We start from the raw sequence: 19,293 nt of genomic DNA, 5'->3' as shown, positions 1-19,293 counted from the left end.
AGTCATCTCCTGAGGCGGAAGCCGGGAGAACGATCACTGGCAATTCTTAATCATTTGTGTGTAATATTGTGTTTTTAAACTCACAGGCTCGATCTCCCTGGGCACGTATTGTATTGCTTTTCAATCACTGGCATTCCCCGCGCAGCGGATTCATCGCTGCCGCGGGCTACAAACTTACTGCTTGATGCCATTCCCTGGGACTCCCCAGGCCACGCCCACTATTGTTGGCCACGCGCCCCTCCATCTTTTCCTCTCGCCTATAAATCATGTGCACCTACCGAACGCGCAGCGGACGAGCGCAGCGGGCGCGCCGCCAGCGCGCCGAAGGCGCGCCTAAGGCAAGCCCGTCTTCGCCCGTCCGCGCCGAGACCGGGCCCAGGGCCACCTCCCCTCGCCCATTCCTCCCTGCCTTAATCAAATATACCTCTTCCCAACTTCTAGCACTTAGTCCTTCGGCCAATATACCGCACTCCATACCACAATGTCTATATATGGACCCATAGATAGGTCCATTCAAATGTCCTGCTTGTACTAACCACACACCCCCTGCTAACACCCTCAAACAGGTTTTAGCAGCATTAATTAATGTACGTTCACTCCCAAAACACAAACTCGACATCCTAGAGTTTATTGTGTCACACAATCTCAACTTATTGTTTATCACCGAGACCTGGGGTGACAATTCCTCTGGCCCTGACTTCAAAGCAGCCCTCCCTGAAAATTACTGCGTTCACAAATTGGATAGAACCAAAAAAAAGGGGGGTGGTATAGCCATCATTTACAGAAACCGCTATACAGTCAAAACCACTGCCCTTAACTACAGAGACTGTGAAGCTCTTTCTTTCTCTATTAGCCTTTCCGGCAACCAGGCATTCACAGGCACTTTGCTTTACCGCCCGCCCGGCCCTATACCTAACTTCTTTGATAGCCTCAATAACCTAATCAAAGTTACGGCGGGAGCTCCTCAATACACAATATTAGGAGACTTCAATTTTCATTTAGAATCCCTAAGCGACAACAACACCACTGCTCTTATCAGTGATCTTTCTGCAGTTGGACTGCACCAAATTGTCACCCAGCCTACCCATATAGCAGGTCATACCCTTGATGGGATATTTACTAACAACCCTGAAATTCTGATTTCCCCTCCCATTCCCCTCATTTGGACAGATCATTTAGCAGTCTGTTTTTCTATTAAAATCAAGTCCCCGCCATCTCAAATCGGACCATCTTCCCCTGTCACAACACGAGACTGGAAAAACATCGATATATCCCATCTTGCAGCTATGCTGACCGAGGGCATCAATACAATGGAATCCGATCCTTCATTAGCTTCCAGTAATTACCTTGACATCTTGGACACGGCATGCTCCAAACTGGCACCTCCCAAAACCGCTCATCGCAATAGAAAATCTCCCTCTGTCCCATGGTTTTCAGAATCCTTACGTCTACAAAGACAACATTGTAGAAACCTGGAAAGACATTGGCGCAGGCACTACAACCCTATTGACAAGATATCATATAAAAGCGCCTTATCAAAATACAAAGACCTCATCACCTCAGAAAAGACGATCTACTACACTTCCCAAATTAATCAAGCTCAGAATTCCGCTAGAAAACTGTTTCAAGTGGTCAATCATCTCTCAAACCCCCCTGTTCCCCCTACTGACACGTCTCAGTCCCTCTGCAATTCCCTCGCAGACTTCTTCATAGATAAAGTTACTTTACCATTTTTTCAGCCTTTCTTCACAAACCTTCCTCAACCAGCATAGTTAAGCCATCTCCAGCTATTAACACCCCCTCTTTCTGTAATTTCAAACCAGTCTCTGAAGAACAAATCTCTCGCCTAATCTCTAGTACCAAGTCAGGATCACCCTTGGACCCTTGGCCTCCTTCCATCCTCAACCTCATCCCGGATGCTATTTCTCCAGCTTTGACCAACATCTGTAATTCCATGTTCATTACTGGCTCATAGCCCACTGTTTGGAAAAAGGCCATCATCATGCCACTGCTGAAAAATCCCACCCTTGATCCCGTCTCCCCATCCAGCTACAGACCCTTTGCATGTCTTCCTTTCCCTGCAAAAATAATGAACATACAGCTCTCCAAATTCATTGATGAAACAACTTATTGGACGATACTCAATTTGGATTTAGGCAGGGACATGGAACCGAGACAGCCTTAATAAAAGCAGCTGATGAAATAAGAATGACGTTAGACAAAGGCGGCGCAGCAGTATTAATACTGCTTGACCTATCTGCAGCTTTCGACACGGTCGATCATGCTACTCTGATCGACCGTGTCTCAGCAATCGGCATCCAGAACATTGCCAAAGAACTTCACGCCTCCTTTCTGGCAAACCGATAACAGGCGGTCAAACTGGGCCCTTTCCTCTCCCACACATTCTCCCTCCCTTGCGGTGTACCACAGGGATCCTCGCTAAGTCCGACCCTGTTTAATATCTATGTTTCGGACTTAGCGAGGGTGATTAAATCCTATGGCGATTCAGAAAAGGGGGTGGTGATGAACAGAGTGTCTGAATTAAGCAGACCACTCTTACCCAGTCCAAAGATCAGGGCTTGATCCATCACCGTTATTTAGCTCACTGCCCCATCCCAGCTCAGAACCTGGCTATATGCAAATTAGTCTGTCCCTGGCCCAGTGCATCATGGGAACAGGGCAGACCAAACTACCAAGTCCATCACCACCCCTTGTTGTAAATATTTTTGTCTACCCTAAGCGTGGAAGGGTATACTCAGATGTGAGTCCCTTGCTCATTGCACCATCAGGATTCAAGCAAGCCGGGCTGAAGACGGCTGAAATGCCAGAAACCGGTCCCCGGAAGCTTGTTTCCTTCCCAGTGTAAGAATTGGCTTTTATAGTCTGGTCTGCCCTGTTCCCATGATGCACTGGGCCAGGGACAGACTAATTTGCATACAGCCAGGTTCTGAAACTGGGATGGTGCAATGAGCTAAAAAACGGTGTTGGATTTAGCCCTGATCTCTTGACTGGGTGAGAGTATTCTGCTTAATTCAGAGACTCTGTCCATCACCACCCCTTGTTGTAATTAAATCCTATGGCATCAGTCTCACTACCTACGCCGACGATACCCAACTGGTCTTATCTGTGCACAATGATGGACCTATAGTCGCAGCAAACTTTCAAGAGGGAATGCTCGCCATCAGTTCCTGGATGTTGGCTGTCTAAAATTGAACTCTGAAAAGACAGAGGTCATGACATTCGGGAAACTGGAACCTGCCTGGTCCCCCCTATGGTTGCCCAATGAGATGGGTCCACCACCAGAACCTGTCACTAAGGTCCGTAACCTAGGAGTGACGTTTGATGACAGACTGCTCTTCCATCACCACGTCAACTCGGTAGTCTCCACCTCCTTCTTCACTCTGAAGAAGATCAAGAAGCTTCTTCCCTACCTTCCCACCTCAGCTGGCAAAACTTTGATCAGCACCCTCGTTTTTGCCAGAACGGACTATTGCAATGCCCTTCTTCTCAATGCACAGGAAAAAGTTCTTAAAAGGCTTCAATTAGTGCAAAACGCCTCAGCCAGAATCTTATTGGGCATTCCCAAGTTCACTTCCATCACCCCATACATCCAACAGCTCCATTGGCTTCCTATCAAAAGCCGTACAAAATTTAAGGCACTGTGCATTGCATACAAAGCCACCAACAACTCAGGCCCGCAGTTTCTCAAAGATGCCCTCCGTCCTCTCGAAAACCCCAGAACTCTTCGCTCATCTTCGGCGAACCTGCTCAATGTCCCACGCACAAGGAAAGCCAACTGGGGTGACAGATGCTTTGTAATCTCCACTGCCAGACTATGGAACTCACTCCCTCTTACCATCAAAACAGCCCCTACTCTCCTTGTCTTTAGGAAGAGACTAAAAACCTGGCTGTTCCCACTTTAAGATCTGCTGTAGCCATCATCTGTTTCAGTTAAGCGCCGAGACACCTCTGGGTATTTGCGCGCTATAAAAATTGCAAAAACATAAACATAAACATAAATAGGGCTGGACCTTCTCTCTGTAATGCTGGCTCCACCTCCTGTGGGGTGGCTGGTGTCTCTGCCCTGCACAGTGAAAGGAAAAAGAGTCATGCAAATAAAGTGCTCAGGAACTGGTTTGGACTAGGCAGAGGCCTCTGTGCCTTCAGAGAACAAAGGATTTTGGGGTATAAATATTGGGACCCTGATCCCAAGAAATTAGATCACTTCTGGAACAAGAAACCTTTTGCCAAGGAGAAGAACCAAGGAAGCTGCAGGTGTTTGACTGCCCCTCTGCCAGTGTGCTGTTTGCTGGGTTGGCCTGCAGTGGTTGCTTCTTTGCCAAGGAAAGGAGAAGGAACTTTTTAAGGACTTTTATCATCTACAGAATATTCTCCAAGGGCTTGAACGGTGCTTGCCTCCTGCTAAAGTCTCAGGGACAAAAGACTTCATCTCCAGCTCCCCTCTGAATTTCCTTGCTGCGAATTCTCAACTCCAGACATTTGCGTGTCGCTGGGAGCTGGAAGCGCGACGCATCGAAAGAAAGCGTGTCGCCACTGCAGCTGAAATTTTGTCACATCGCCGGAGAAGCAAGCCTTCGCCGCATTTCTCTGGAAGTGTGTGTTTATCGAAGCTGCCTGCTGACGCATCACCGGAGAAGCGTGACGCCATCCAAAGGGTCGCCATCGCCTCACCGGAGAAGCGTGTCGCAGGGCCTGTCACAGATCCAAAGTACAGTCGTCGCAAGGCTGCCAGAGCATCTACGCATCGTCATCGCATCGCCGCATCAAGGGCGCCATTTTCTCGCATTGCAACCGGATCATCGCATTGCATCAAGGCGCCATCTTGCGCACCGCAACGGGCCTGCAGGCCGAGAATCTACCCATTACCTCCGCACCAGTAAGGATTACGACGCATCCCCTACTCTGCGCAAGCATTGAGGCACGATGCATCATTTCCCCCGGATCACGGAACCGACGCATCTCCCCTTTTGCGAGCCTTTCGTTCACTTTGCGTTACGCATGCAGGTAGTTTGTTGAGAACTTTGTCGCATTTATCATCAACTTGAACTAAGGAACTTTTATCATCTTTAAAGAAATCTTAAGTGTAGTTTTGTGGATTTTTGTCGTTTGTGGTCTTGTGTTTAAGTCTATATAAAGAATACTTATTTTTATAAAACCTGTGTCGTGTCCATCTGTAGTGTTTTCACTGTATTACTGTGTATATTTACAAATGCTTAACACACTGCCTCTGAGATAAGCCTGTCTGCTCGTGCCACGCTACCCAGGGGGAGAGCAGAGGTTATTAAGGAGTATAATCCCCTTATCCTGACTTAGAGGTAAGGGTCCCTATTTGGACAAAGGTGAATGCCATTGCCAACTAGAGACCCCCAGATCTAACAGGCACCCTAGGTACTTCACAAAGTCATCACACCAAGTCAATGGGTAGTCTACAGTTCTTGTACAGGGAGCATCAGTCAGCTGGAGCACCACCGACTTCTCCCAGTTGATATGGAGTCCCGAGTTGGTGCCATACCTTGTCACCTCCCGGAGGGATGGTGTGAGGTTATTATCAGGTTGCCGCACATATAGAAATATATCATCAGCGTAGAGTGTAAGTAGCAAGGGCCCAGTGTTAAACTGTAGCTCTCTGTGGCTCTGCTTTTCCAGCAAATGGTGCACCAATGGGTCAAGCGCAATCTCACTCAATAATGGGGACAGGGGTCATCTCTGTTGCATTCCCTGTGTAAGCGGAAATGCTTTAGTCAGCGTGCCGTTCAGTCAGATACACGCCGTGGGCAGTGGGTACAGCACCCAAACCATTGCCAGGTAACGCTCCTGCACACCCAGCCTTGCCATTATTGCATATAAAAAGGGCCATTCAAGGGAATCAAATGCTTTCCCAGCATCTAATAGGACAGCGGCCGCAGGGGCCGTTGGGGAGATACTATTCATGGTGGCAAACAGTGTGCGGGTATTGAGACCTGTGGATTTAGGGGAATAACCTCCAATCGCGCTGGAGAAATCAATTTCCCCACAATCAAGGCAAGTCTGGTTGCTAGTACTTTGGCTACAATTTGGCTACAATTTTGTTATCGAGGTTCAAGAGGGACAATGGGCAATACGGACTACATTTCAGGACATCTTTCCCTGGTTTGGGCAGAAAAATTATACCCGCTTCTCTCAGAGTGGGTGGAAGTGTTCCTACCTCAATGGCCTCCTGGTACATATTTATAAGATGAGGCACCAGAAGGCTTCTATACTGCTTATAAAAACACCTCATAAACCCATCCCAGGCAATTTAGTCCCATCCAACGCATTATTGGAATCTATTATCTTATCCTCAGAAAAGGGCTCTGCTAGGAATTCCTGGTAAGCTTTGTCCATCCAAACAAGGGAGACCTCATCAAAATAGTCACTAGAATCCGAGTGGGGGTCAGACGTTTTGGACGTATACAGTGTTATATAATATTCAAAAACCTCTCTCAGGACCCCCACATTTCCCATTATCCAATTGCCCTCTTCCCTGCTCAATTCCGATATATAGGTTGGCCTGTGGGTTTGCTGCATTAATCTAGCCAATGTTCTACCAGGCCTTTTGCCCTCACCATACCACCTGGCGGTGGCATATTTACCCCGGAAATGTGCCTCCCGCTCTGCAGTGTCGCCAGGAGTGCTGCCCGACTCTGCAGGGAGGGGGGCCAGTGGTAACTGCACTACGGTCCAACTCCATGAGTTTTTCCTCTATATGCACAAGCGTGCGGCGCAGCGCTTTAAGTACACCAGCGTCCTTTGAGATACATACCCCCCTGGCATCGGCCTTGAAGGCCTCTCACAGTGTAGCCTTAGAGTCCACCCACCCAGCATTGATCCTAAAATAGTCCTCCTGGCCTGGGGATACCATTTTTACCAGCACAGGATAATGAGCAGATGGTGTGCGTGGTAGATGAGTGACCTTGTTAACCCACAGCACCACCGAGGCAGATAGGCACTAATAGTCTAACCGCATCCACTTGTCTTGGGGTGCGGAATAATGTGTGTATCCTGCCCCATTTGCACAGTGATATCGACCAACCCTAGCTGGTCAATAGTATCCACTTTCTTGGTTTTGTAGCTATTGCATGCGTTGTGCTATCATACCTCGGGTCTAACAGTAGGTTGAAATCCCAACACATGTAAATGCAATCTGCAACCATACGAACAATATGATTGTGTATAACTTCAAAGAACCCAGGGTCATCCACATTTAGGGCACATACATTAACAAAAAACACAGAGTGTTCAAGCAGTGAACCCTTGACTAGTAGGTAGCGACCCTCGACATCCCAATAGACCTCCTTCTCCTTAAATGGAACCCGTTTATGTATTAACACTGCAACCCCCTAAGCGTATGAGCTATAGCCTGCAAAATATCTATGATCTCCCCACCCCGATTCCACCGATGTCCCAATGCTTGCCGCAAGGTGCGTTTCCAGAACTCGTTCAAATGTAAATGCCTGAATTATCCATGACTCGGATACCTTGCACATAACAACTTGGTATTGACACTACATAAATGTGCACTGTGGTTGTATTCGGGAACTGGGATGACCCTTGATTTTTGTCTATTCTGTATCTTAAAGTGGTGGGGCTCGGGACTGAGAGATGGGTACTTGCATGGTGCAAGCACCTATAATACCCATAAATGATCCTAATGTGTTGGTTTGTTGTAATTTGTTTTCTATGTTAAATATGCATTACACAATTTTATTTATTTATTTATTTATATTTATTGCGATTTTATATAGCGCGAACATTACCCGAAAGTGTCAGAGCGCTTTACAAAAAACCAGTTGCGTTACATAAGGACTTTGAATTACATGAGTTGCATGAGAGATACAAACAGAAAAAAAATTGCAAATGTACAAGGTGTAAAGTCACTCAAGGTAGAGATAAAAACAGGAAAAAATTGCGCATGTACAAGTTGTAAAGTCACTCAAGGAAGAGATACAAACAGAAAAACTCTAAAGTCACATAGGAATGGTAGTAAGTACAAAGGTCTACTACATATACTAGTGGTTAGAGTTCTATATACAAATAGTAAATTACATTTTAACAGCAATTAGGCTTGGACAATTATATACATATTTACATATATATATATTTAAGGCAGTCCAGCACAAAGAGAAAAACGATCAAGGGTCATCAGGAGGAGTTGTGAGGGAAAAAGGAATGGGACAAAGGTCAGACAAAATGGCGGGTCCGGGTCGTTGGTATAGAAGGAGACCATAAAAAAAAAAAAAAAAAAAAAAAAATATGGCGGGATGCACAAAAGTCACCAAAGTCAAGAAACTAGAAGAAGAACACAGAGAGCAGGATTCCATTAGAGGGGGGACGCAGCATAGGAAAGGATACCCTGGTGAGGGACTGGTTGTTTGAGGTGGCCCGGAGTTATCACGAGGCATTATGTCCTCCGCAGGCGCCATTTTGAAGTCAGGCAGCGCCGATTCCAGTTTGACTCAGAGTTCGGGGAGTTGGTCTATAAACATTGCCCTAGATGTCTCGCTCGTTTTCGTGTAAACGCGTTGACCTGGCGGGAGATTTAACTCCAAATATTTAAGGAATCTGCTTTTGTATATACCCACTATAATGTATATTTGAGAATCCAACTAAATGTTATTAAGAAACTGAACTTAGCCTTGAGAAAGCCCTGGCGCAATTCGCCATAGAGGGCGAAACACGTGTCGGCTGTTTACGTTCAATTCTGCACTAATAACATTTTATACTCTTTCTAAACCTTGGATCGACCATATTTGTTGAAAGAAAACCTGAATCAATGACTACAGGATTTAACCTAAAAAATATTACGTACAAAAAACTGGAAAAGATACTCTCCTTTCTAAAAACTCGCTTGTTTTCTTGCCTGCTGCCACCCCCAAATAGCTGTTTCAATACTGTATATGCAGTAGGCCGCCCTTCGCCCACTGCGCGGCTCCACTGCCGTGATCAGTCCTCCATAACCGAAGGGAGAGGGATATGATTTACGGCCAATGCTCCCCGGGCCGTCAGCTGCTGGGTCACCGGAGCCGGGTGGGGGGAGAGAGCAGAGACGCAATCCTGGCCCGGGCCCAGACACTCGCGGGCCAGATCGGGTGCCAGCTGTAATAAAGATAGCACAGGTCCGGTTGGGTTGCAGTGGGCAGATCAGTTCTTGATTCTGTCGAGACTTGGTACATAATAGAAACAGGTGGCACTTATTACCATTTTCGTTGGGTACAATGGCCATGTAGTATTGTTACTAACGTACTGTGAATCTAAACAGATGCTTATCATTGCTGATCTTTTCAACCTGTCATGTCTAGATATTACGTTAAATAAAAACAGATGCCTGAGTCTAATCTCGTCATATTTTTCCCCATGAGCCATGTGACTTCTGCAATAACAATGTAAAAAAAAATGCAAATAAAAAAATGTGAAAAAAAAAAAAAATAAGAGACCCTGGTCACAAATGATTGGATTGGAATATGTGAGGCACACACTGCCCTCTTTGAAATAAAGGAATTAATGCGCCTGATAATACTGGCAGCTTCTCTGCTAAGGCGGAGGAGCATCACCCCACTGCTGCAAAGCAGTGAAAGAAATAACAAATACAATAATAATAACTTGATTTGTTCCTGCTGCAAAGCTTTGAGGGGCGGGTGGGGCTGCTCTGCTCTCAGAGCAGGAAAGAAGTGGTTTGCCCACTCCTAAGTGTACATGACTATTTGGCCGGCCCTCTCTCGCCGGTCAAACAGTCATACGCACTTCGCATTTTCTCCATGCAGGCTGCATTAAAGCCTGCATGGTGAACATGCCCAGGCCCCCATTCCCTAGCTCAGTGCCGAACCACAGTGCCCAGACCAATCACAACGCTGCATTGTAACTTTGTGATTGGCTTAGGAGAGGGAGCCTTGCTGCTTCCTGTCCCGACGCCGAAGAGGAAAGGAGAGACTGAGATGACACGGGAGAGAGCGGCAAGTAGGTAGCATTTTTATCTTTTTTTTTTTACATCCTCCGATCCTCACAACCCCCCGCCCGCCCGCCCTGCCACTATCAATGCATGCCAGCTACTACTGCCTGAAGATGGTGTTAGCTATAACCTACTCTTCTAATCAAGAGAAAAATACACCATGATAGAAGTGTTGAACATCGCTGAAAGGCCCAAAAGGAGACAATTAAGTCCACCACAGGTCAAAGGTCACCAAGGCTGAGTCAAGTCCTCGTGGTCTACATCCTGCGTAGTACATTAAATTGTTTTTGTCTAAATGGGATTCATTCTTATTGATGTCTTCCTTCACCATTTGTTTGAAAGGCAAAGGCAGATAACGGGATGATTTCTGGCATCTGTCTCATGCAAGGTTTTCTTTAAGATGAATGAACTTCGACAGTAAAACCACACCTTGCTCTAAAGAGGTATTGCAAGATGACAATTATTAATCAGTACTTTTGGTTTGTAAGAAAAAGCACAACCACTAATGAGAAAGGTGCAAAGAGCTTTTAAAGTGTTCAATCTGCTGAAGAGGTGCAAGCTCCTCTCTAGAAGTCCCTCATTATAAGTTCCACATTAATTCTGCAGGGAGATACCTGCTCCAGAATTAACAATACCGACTGGCATCAACCCCCTGTGTTAGATGGAATAACAAGTTAAACTCCCCAGAATTGGGAAATCTTGTTGGTTGCCAGAGTTTTCCCTGGTTCTTAACACAGATATTTACCACCAGCTCTGAGCTGGTGAAAAACATGTGTGAGGGAGGCTGTGGGGTCGGGAAGGTTGGTTGGGGCGGCAGGCACAGCGTCTTGGAGGTGGGGAGGTAGTGCACTCTATGGGGGCAGCATAGTCCCACTTTACTGCTGAATGGTGTTGCTAGCGGCCGGTTTGCAGGCATGGAGAGAAAGTAAACAGTGGTGGCTCCTTCACTAAGGCGGAGGAGCATCACCCCACTGCCAGGAAGCAGTAAAAGAAAAGAAAAAATTAAATGATAATGACATTTATTTTGTCCTCCTACTGTGGCGGCGTGTGTGAGGGGGCGGTTAGGGCTGCAGAGCAAGGGAGGAGTGGTAGAACACTCCTGTGTGCAATGACTGTTTGGACGGCCCTTCCTGTTCTCCATGCAGGCTGCATTACAACCTGCATTGAGCACATGCCCACCCCTCCAGCCCCTGGCTGAGCGCTGTGTCATGGCACTCAAACCAATCACAACGCTACATTGCAGCCTTGTGATTGGCTGTGGGGAGTGTGGGAGCCCTGGTGCTTCCTCACAGAAAGCCAGGAAGAGGAGGAGGCGGGACACTGGAGAGGTGGCGGCAGCCGGGAGGTAAGTGATTTTCTTTTACTTGATTTCCCCTCCCCCGCCCCTTCGGCACCACCCACTCCACTGCTGCTACTAGGCAGAAGCTGCAACGGAAAGTAAACAGCATCTTCCCATGCTCCTCCTCCTAGAAGATGACACAAAAATTAGGAAAAAAGGAGAGCTGTGATACCTGATTAACTTATATAGATAGTTTCTTTCCCCTTGGGCATCAGTCAATTTTACATGACAACGATACATAAAACTGTGCGGTGTAAGAGAAGATGGTTAATGTCACATTGGAGCCATATCTCGAGACTACGAAGGTAGGGTGACCATTTCTTCCATGTCATTACAGACGCTGTTTCGCCCTGGACTTTTGTGTTGTAGTCTAGTTTTGCTTCCATTTAACTAATTAGATTTACATGCTTGAAATTTATAAATTTTAGGTGAAATGTTTAGGACTGGAGACGGTATCATAATGGTCTGTAGTGAGGTGGAAACCAGATGTCAAGGACCCATCTCGGATATGTGGAATGCTGTCAGCTAGGAGAAATATCAGTGCATTATTTTGAGTCCTGAATGCAATTTTTGCGAAGGTTTTGGTTATTCTCGGTTTCTATATTGGGCTATAGGCAGAGCAATGAATAATAAAGTGTCTCTATGTTTTTTCATGTGTCATACCCAGGGCAGCATTCTAATAAAGCTATGTTTGTGTTCATTATTTTTGCCATAAGCACAACCCTGTGTATAATGCCACAAAGACAACCCTATATGCCCACGGGGCCAGGGTAAACGCTAAAATTGCTTTATTCTATCCAACTTTGTCACGTTGCAAGATTAGTCGTCATGGGCATGGTGCCGGAACATCCATCTCCATTTACTGCAGTCGAGAACAATGGGGCATATTATCAAGAAACAGAGTAAAAATTATCGCCACTTTAGCGGAAGTTGGTGTCAACATGGGCTTCTATTGGAATTTTCAAGGGCATATTATCAAACCCAGTTTTCTGCCACCAAATCAGCGATAATTTTAACTCCGTGCTTGATAATATGCCCCAATGTTCCATAAAGCAACTGTAGCGCAGCTACTGATCCCCGATGGAGAATCATGCATCGGCTGATTACTCATGCTGAGTGAATTGGTTGACAACTTTGCTAGTGCCTTGAATTAGTGGACCAATGCACCACTGAGGATTTTGGGGCAAAGACTGTCCTCAACCACCTTGTTAGTGAATTTGACGAGGTATTATTGCCACATCCTTGGCATACGATGTGATGTACTAAGCCAGATGACTATTTTCCTGAGGAGACCCTGTAAATTATAAGGGGTCGAAACGTCGACAGTATATCACTTGGTTATCTGATTAGTTACAAATCTACATGTTTCTATGCCACAGGCACGTCTGTCTGATCTACATCATTTATAACCAGTGAATATTGTTTTGTTTCTTTTGTATATTTTTTGTATTTATTCATACACGTGAGCACTGCATTGCCTGCCCTTATGTGATTAGCTGTACGATTATCTGCAGATATGTTGAAGGATAATATAGAATAACCACAGAAACCATTGTCAGCAGGTTATTATTATTTATGTGAACCAAAATAAGAACTCACCATTTGGCGATTTAAATAGCACATTGATTGTTGTCTTACCCAGACACAAGCAGAAGGGTCGCACACCTCATAAAAGAGTCCCACAGTATATTCTGATTTGAGAGAATAAGAACAACCCTGTCATACCCAAGCAACAGCGAACAGTTTTTTGTTCTGGGACTTTGTAAGACTGTTTTTATATGTTTGAGTTGTAATTCTGTCTAAAAAATCACTCCCATGAATGCCTCTCGAATGAATGTCGATACTTCTCATACCATTACTTCGCACGATTTTAATGCACTGTTTTCACTTAGCATAAACCATTACTTCGCAAGTTTTAACTGTGCATGCATTCATAACACAAATGGTTATAAATTTACTATGGTTTATGCTAAGTAAAAACATCGCACTAAAATCATGCGTATACTACACTACCCTACACTACTTAAACACCACTACACTACCCTAAACCCTAATACACTACCCCCTACACGAACTTCCCCCTTCTCCCTGCCTGGACCATACACTCTAACACTACACTTCAAGACTCCCCAACACTACACTAAAGCCTAAAACACTACCCCACACTGCACAAACACAACACCACTACCCTAAACCCTAAAACACTACCCCCTACCCCTACCCTCAGTCCGTTCCCTACACTGAAACACTACCCTGCACGACCCCCAACACTACCCTAAAACCCTACCCTACACTACACAACCACCACATCACTACCCTAAAACCTAAAACACTCCACCCAGGACAACCCTGCCCCTACCTCAAGCCAGTCCCTACACTTAAACACTACCCTAAACCAGAAAACACTACCCTACACTAAACAAACACCACAACACTATCTTAAACCCTAAAACACCACCCCCAGCACGACCCTGCCCCTACCCCCAAGCTGGTCCCTACACTAAAACACTACCCTGCATGACCCGCACAAGGTGAACAACCTTTACAACGCAACTTTTACCACGCAGTGCCTTTACGACGCAAACCATTACAACGCATTGCGTTGGGGGGCGCTCTTGGATAGGGAATAGGTTGAATTTACTATCCAACACCTTCCCTACTATCCACGGGGACTGGAGTTGGAATAGTAAATTAAACTATTCACTATCCAGCGCCCCAAAGCACTATGCGTTGTAATGGCATGCGTTGTAAAAACAGCGTTGTAAAGGCATGCGTGGTAAAAGCATGCGTTGTTATGTCATACATCCCCCGCACAACACTACCCTAATCTCTAAAACACTACCCTACACTACACTAACACCACAACACTACCCTAAACCCTAAAACACAACCCCAGCACGACCCTACCCCCAGTCCGTTCCCTACACTGAAACACTACCCTGCAAGACCCCCAACACTACCCTAAACCCTAAAACACTACCCTACACTACACTAATACCACAACATTACCCTAAACCCTAAAACACCACCCAGCCCCTAATCCTGTCCCTACTCCTAAACAATACCCCTGCATGACCCTACACAGCCCCTACACAGCCCCTCTTACCACTCTCTCCTCGTGCTTCCTCTGTTCTCCTCCCAGCGTGGTTCCTCTCTTCTCCGGCTTCCAGTCTCATCAGAGGGGCACGTTGTTGCGACGAAACTGAAGCGCGTCCGTTTCCTCACAACGAAGTAGATAGCCATTACAACGCATGCGTTGGTACAACGCATGCGTTGGTACCACACATGCGATGTAACAAATCGCGTAGTAAGGGCTATGAGTTGTTACATCGCATGCGTTGTGATGATTGCGAAGTAATGGTATACGGACTAATATCCGCAAACTAATGGCTGTTTACCATGCCTCTCATGTTGTGCGGCTTCAAACCACAACTTTCACCGAATGTCGAATCACTTTGATTTATCCATCACACCAATCTCACCCTCAAGAAATACATTGCCACAAAAAACAAAGACGGTTCCTCTTCTAAAGAAAACGAAAGTTTTTTCCAGAAATACACTTAAGATTTGCTATCAAGCCCTCGTAATTTCACAGCTGCAGGGTGACAACGCCCTGCACCATGGCCTACCAGGCTCCATGATGACACCCCTTATTAGCATCCTACATGCCTCAGGACAACTCATCGAGGGCTTGAAGGAATATGATCACTTCATCCCCATATGCTGGCCCGCGCCATCTTTAAAACCAGATACATCATCTACAAAAACATTATGACTAGCACCTCCTCTTATTTTTCAGACAAGTTCACCATCTGTGGCGGTTCGTGAAACAAGTGCAGCCAGGATACTATAAGATTGGAGATTAGAAGTGTAAAAAGAAAAAAGCAAGGCAGCAGGCCTTTTCCCTCAATGCACGAGGATCTGGAATAGCATGCCCGTATCCATCAGAACTACCCTAATGCTGCACCAACTTAGGAAATGGGTGAAGATTCACCTCTAGACTCACCGCTTTAAAGAACCCTATTTCATCAATTAATTAACCATCCATAAACCAGAGACTTCTCCTATCGCTTTTTGACTGTATACTTGTCTTTGACCCTGTAAAGCACTCTGCTGCCTTTTGGCTAGGTTTGTGCTATAGAAATACCATAGACATAGTTTGGCTGATTTTCATACATTACTGTGAGAATTTTCCATCTCCCTCAGCTTGAATATGCAGCTTCTCTCTACTTACAACTTCAAATTCAAGTGTCAGTGTAATTTCAAAATAGCCGCCTACATAGTCAATTCTTAAGAAGTGGTAATAAAGAGCAGCATAATGCTGTTGGATCTTGATATATCAGCAGCTGTTAATGTATATAGGTCAAAAGAAGGTCTTTAGGAGAACTCAAAGGCTTATGGAGATCAAAGGAGTTGCACGCTTGGCATTGTATTGGTCAGTGGAAGGCTCATTGCCTATAAATAAATGGGCATTCAGTCGTCTTATAAATAGGTAGCTTAGGAAAAGCAATACCTACATAAATATTCTTAATTTTCTAAGGGTGAAAAATATTTAACTAATTACAGAGCTTCTGTGGCCATTTTGTTTATGATGCACAAGGTGGGTGGATTACTTTTGGAAGTGTGAGACCTTCCAGTTCCCTGCATGTGTAATAACCTTTTTTGTTAATCTAATCATACTGTGGGACTGCCGTAGTCACTACAAGTAATATTTGAGGCATCTTTGAAAAGCAGACAGACCAACTGAGTATCATAAAGCATTGTAAAGCTTTGCTTCCTATAGTGCTGGGAAAATGACAAGACAAATCAGCGTAGCAGCCTGTTCTTCATCACCCTTACAGAAAGAACAAGCAAAGGTCTGGCATTGGCTGTCAGCCTTCAGCCTTTGTCAATGCCTGTTTTAGTTTACCATTTTTTTAATCAAATCTTTTTGTTGGAGTCCTTCTGGGCCTTCACCAATGTAAAAAAAAATGCCTAATGCAAAGATATTTTTTGACCACTGAAGGGAACTACTGTGTGCACGTGCTTTTTGTGAAAGGTTACATTTCCGTCACTCACAGTAAAGTTAGCCAATAACTTAAGCGGGCTGACACACTGGCCAATGCTTAAGGCTGTAGTGGGCAGAAGAAAAATGTGCATGGCGCAATAACAAACCAATGAATGAAGAGAGCTGACTGAAAGCCCCTATAAGAATATATTAAGTAAGTACGATTTACTATGCTGATGGTGGTAAGAGCTGGATGTGTGAATGGGTATGAACAGAGCTGCAAGGGTGCTAAGATTCAAAGACAATAAGACTAGTTTGGAACTGACTTTTGATCTTTGGATTTCCTACTAACTAGATTTGGGCATGGAAAGAAAAGGCTGGGGAGATCTGATAACAGGGGTAGCTGTAGGATTCATCCAGATGATCAGCAACATCTAAGAGTCTTTGGTGGAGATTTACTAAGCTTTTGCGCCGTGTTTGCTGCACAAAAGGGAATCAAAATGACGCAAGATAATTTTTTTGTAATTTACTTTCCAGCGCTCAACTTGAGCGCTGGAAATAACGTAAAAGTAATGCGAATCAGCGAGTTGCGCTGCTACACGTTACTTTGCGCCATGAGGGCATGCCAAGGCGGTACATGGTCGTTCCCATGCAATCACCTAAGGTTTTTCACGCTAAACCCAAATTACTAAAGACAGTAGATTGGGTTTAGCATGAGAAAACTGCGCCCTTTTCAACTTGGCGCAAGGAAGGAGAAATCCTTTCATTTCTCTTTCCTTTTCCGACATTGCATGCATGCTGCACTGTGCAGCACACATAAAAAGACGGAAAAGCTTTCCCTTGTGTCAAGCATAGAATTTTGTACAGGAAGGGTACACTTCCTGTACAAAACTTATGCTGGACTCATGCACACACTGCGGCGCTAAAGTGTGTGCACGGCGAACTGCAGCTGTAATCAGCACCTGCGCAAGGGAAAGGGGCGGAGAGAGCAATGTCTGAAGACATGGCGCTCTCCTGTTCCCTCCCTGTTGCGCAACGCAGTGCAGCCTCACGGGGCAGCGCTGCGTTGCACAACATTTTTCTAAATCTTCCCCTTGAGTAATTTTATAAATGTAATGGTGCCCTGTGATGAGGAAATAAAGGTGAATGCAGTAATACAGTCAAAAGCAAGCAGGATAAGAGAATGCATATTACATCTTTCAGTAAATACATTGTGGAGCTTTAAATGTACACGTATCAACTTGGACCTAATGTTAAGTGAAAAAAATTAAAAAACTTACTGATGTCTTCCTTTTTTTTGTCATAATTGAGATTTTTTTTTATTCTTTTACAGAAATCCAACGTACCAGAGTTACCACGTGAAGACTATGAGCTCAATGCATATCCCTCAAATAACCTTGCACAATGGTCTTCTAAACCATACGTGATGGGGCGCCCACAGGTCAAAAATCCATATGGCTACTAAAGCAAGATAAGATATGGAACAAAGGGTGGAAAATCCAATGCATCCATATGACTTTCCATCTTAGACTTCACATAGAAAACCATGTTGTTATCCACAGAAAACTATTCGCATAACCCCTTTGACATGCAGGTTAATCAATTTAATGCCAGCAAAATATTATGTATGTATATTCATACGTGACCTTTCAAGTATGTTTTGTTATGTACCAAAAGTTCATAATTCTCAACACAATTATGATGTTAATAGTATGGTCCCTTTTTAATAGCAGAGATCCCTCTGGACGTTCTTCAAAAATTGGAAGGGAAATTTAACAGCGGTGTTAAATACTCCTTGGGGAGTTTCTTTGCACTTTTTAGGAACGATTTGAAATTCTCAAGCACTATCCTTGACAATTTGATCATTTTCTCTTGTACATGAAACCTTCACATATTTGATAGAACGCCAATATAAACTCTTGAAAGAAATAAAGAGACAATGCATAATTTCTTGCCTCATCTTCCATTCTTTTTTAACACCTTCTTCAATTACCTTATATGTTTTCAATTATTTATATAGAGATGTATATAGACAGAATATATATATCTATATATATATATATATATATATATATATATATATATATATATATATATATATATATATATTCACTGAAAAAACCATAGGTTTGAGGGGTTTTATAGTTAGCTGGACATTTCACTCGTACAAAACCATTGAAATTCCACCGTTATAGTTAGTCGTACTCACTATAACTCGCGCGCCCGCAATCCACTGCTGATGATGTCACATATTACATCATTCATGACATGGTCAGTGACATCACTGATGACATCCCAAATGACATCACTGATGACATCACTTAGTGAATGAGGTTTGGTTCGATATTTAAATAAGTATTATATATATAGCAATCTGCATTGAAGACTGAGTGGATGTATAAGTGTCTGGATGGAGGATTTATAGCACTGTGATTGACTGTCTAAGTGACTAATTTAAAGTGTTTCACTAAATATATGGGATAGTGATTAAACTGTGTGAATATCTGTATTACTCTATCTCTTGTTATGTAAACCTCTACATAAGTTGGTTACTAGCTATGTGAAAGTCTATATTAGTTATTAATTACTTAAGTGAATATTTGTATGGGATAGTGAATGTGTGTGTGGTTGGGTGGGAGGTGTGTGACTGTCTAAAGATGTGTAAATAGTTGATTTAGTAGGTATATGAGGTTAAGACTGTATGTGGACACAGTTGTTTCAGTGGTCAACCGCCCTTCTCATCAATTTGTCCTAACTCGTGTTAGGCTGGGTATTGTACACCACCTTGTGGCATTTCCAGTACAGAAACTTAAATCAGAAACTCCCTGCCCATGTGACAACATTTCACGCCAGAGTTGCTGCCATTTTCTACTCTTTTGCAAATTTTATCAGTTTTTAAGAATCAGGTATTTAAAACCTATTTTTATCAAATATAACATACGGTCTTTTAAGAATGCCCTTGCATTATTATCAGCACTTGAG

The 19,293-nt window shown here is 44.3% G+C and overlaps 1 protein-coding gene across 1 annotated transcript in view; it reads left to right on the top strand.

The window, feature by feature from the left end:
* The window catches only part of LOC144829383 (uncharacterized), a 193,935-nt gene extending 175,677 nt beyond the window's left edge, over positions 1–18,258 (top strand). Inside the window, exon 7 of the mRNA XM_078688478.1 lies at positions 17,645–18,258. Within this exon, the coding sequence (XP_078544604.1) occupies positions 17,645–17,776 (132 nt within the window). The 3' untranslated portion in view covers positions 17,777–18,258. The remainder of the gene's footprint in view (positions 1–17,644) is intronic.
* The last annotated feature ends 1,035 nt before the right edge of the window (positions 18,259–19,293 follow it).

The sequence above is a fragment of the Lissotriton helveticus genome, chromosome 4_1 (assembly GCF_964261635.1).
Source record: "Lissotriton helveticus chromosome 4_1, aLisHel1.1, whole genome shotgun sequence".
Classification (NCBI taxonomy): Eukaryota; Metazoa; Chordata; class Amphibia; order Caudata; family Salamandridae; genus Lissotriton; species Lissotriton helveticus.
The sequence above is the reverse complement of the archived record's forward strand: the minus strand, read 5'-3'. Positions and strand labels throughout refer to the sequence as shown.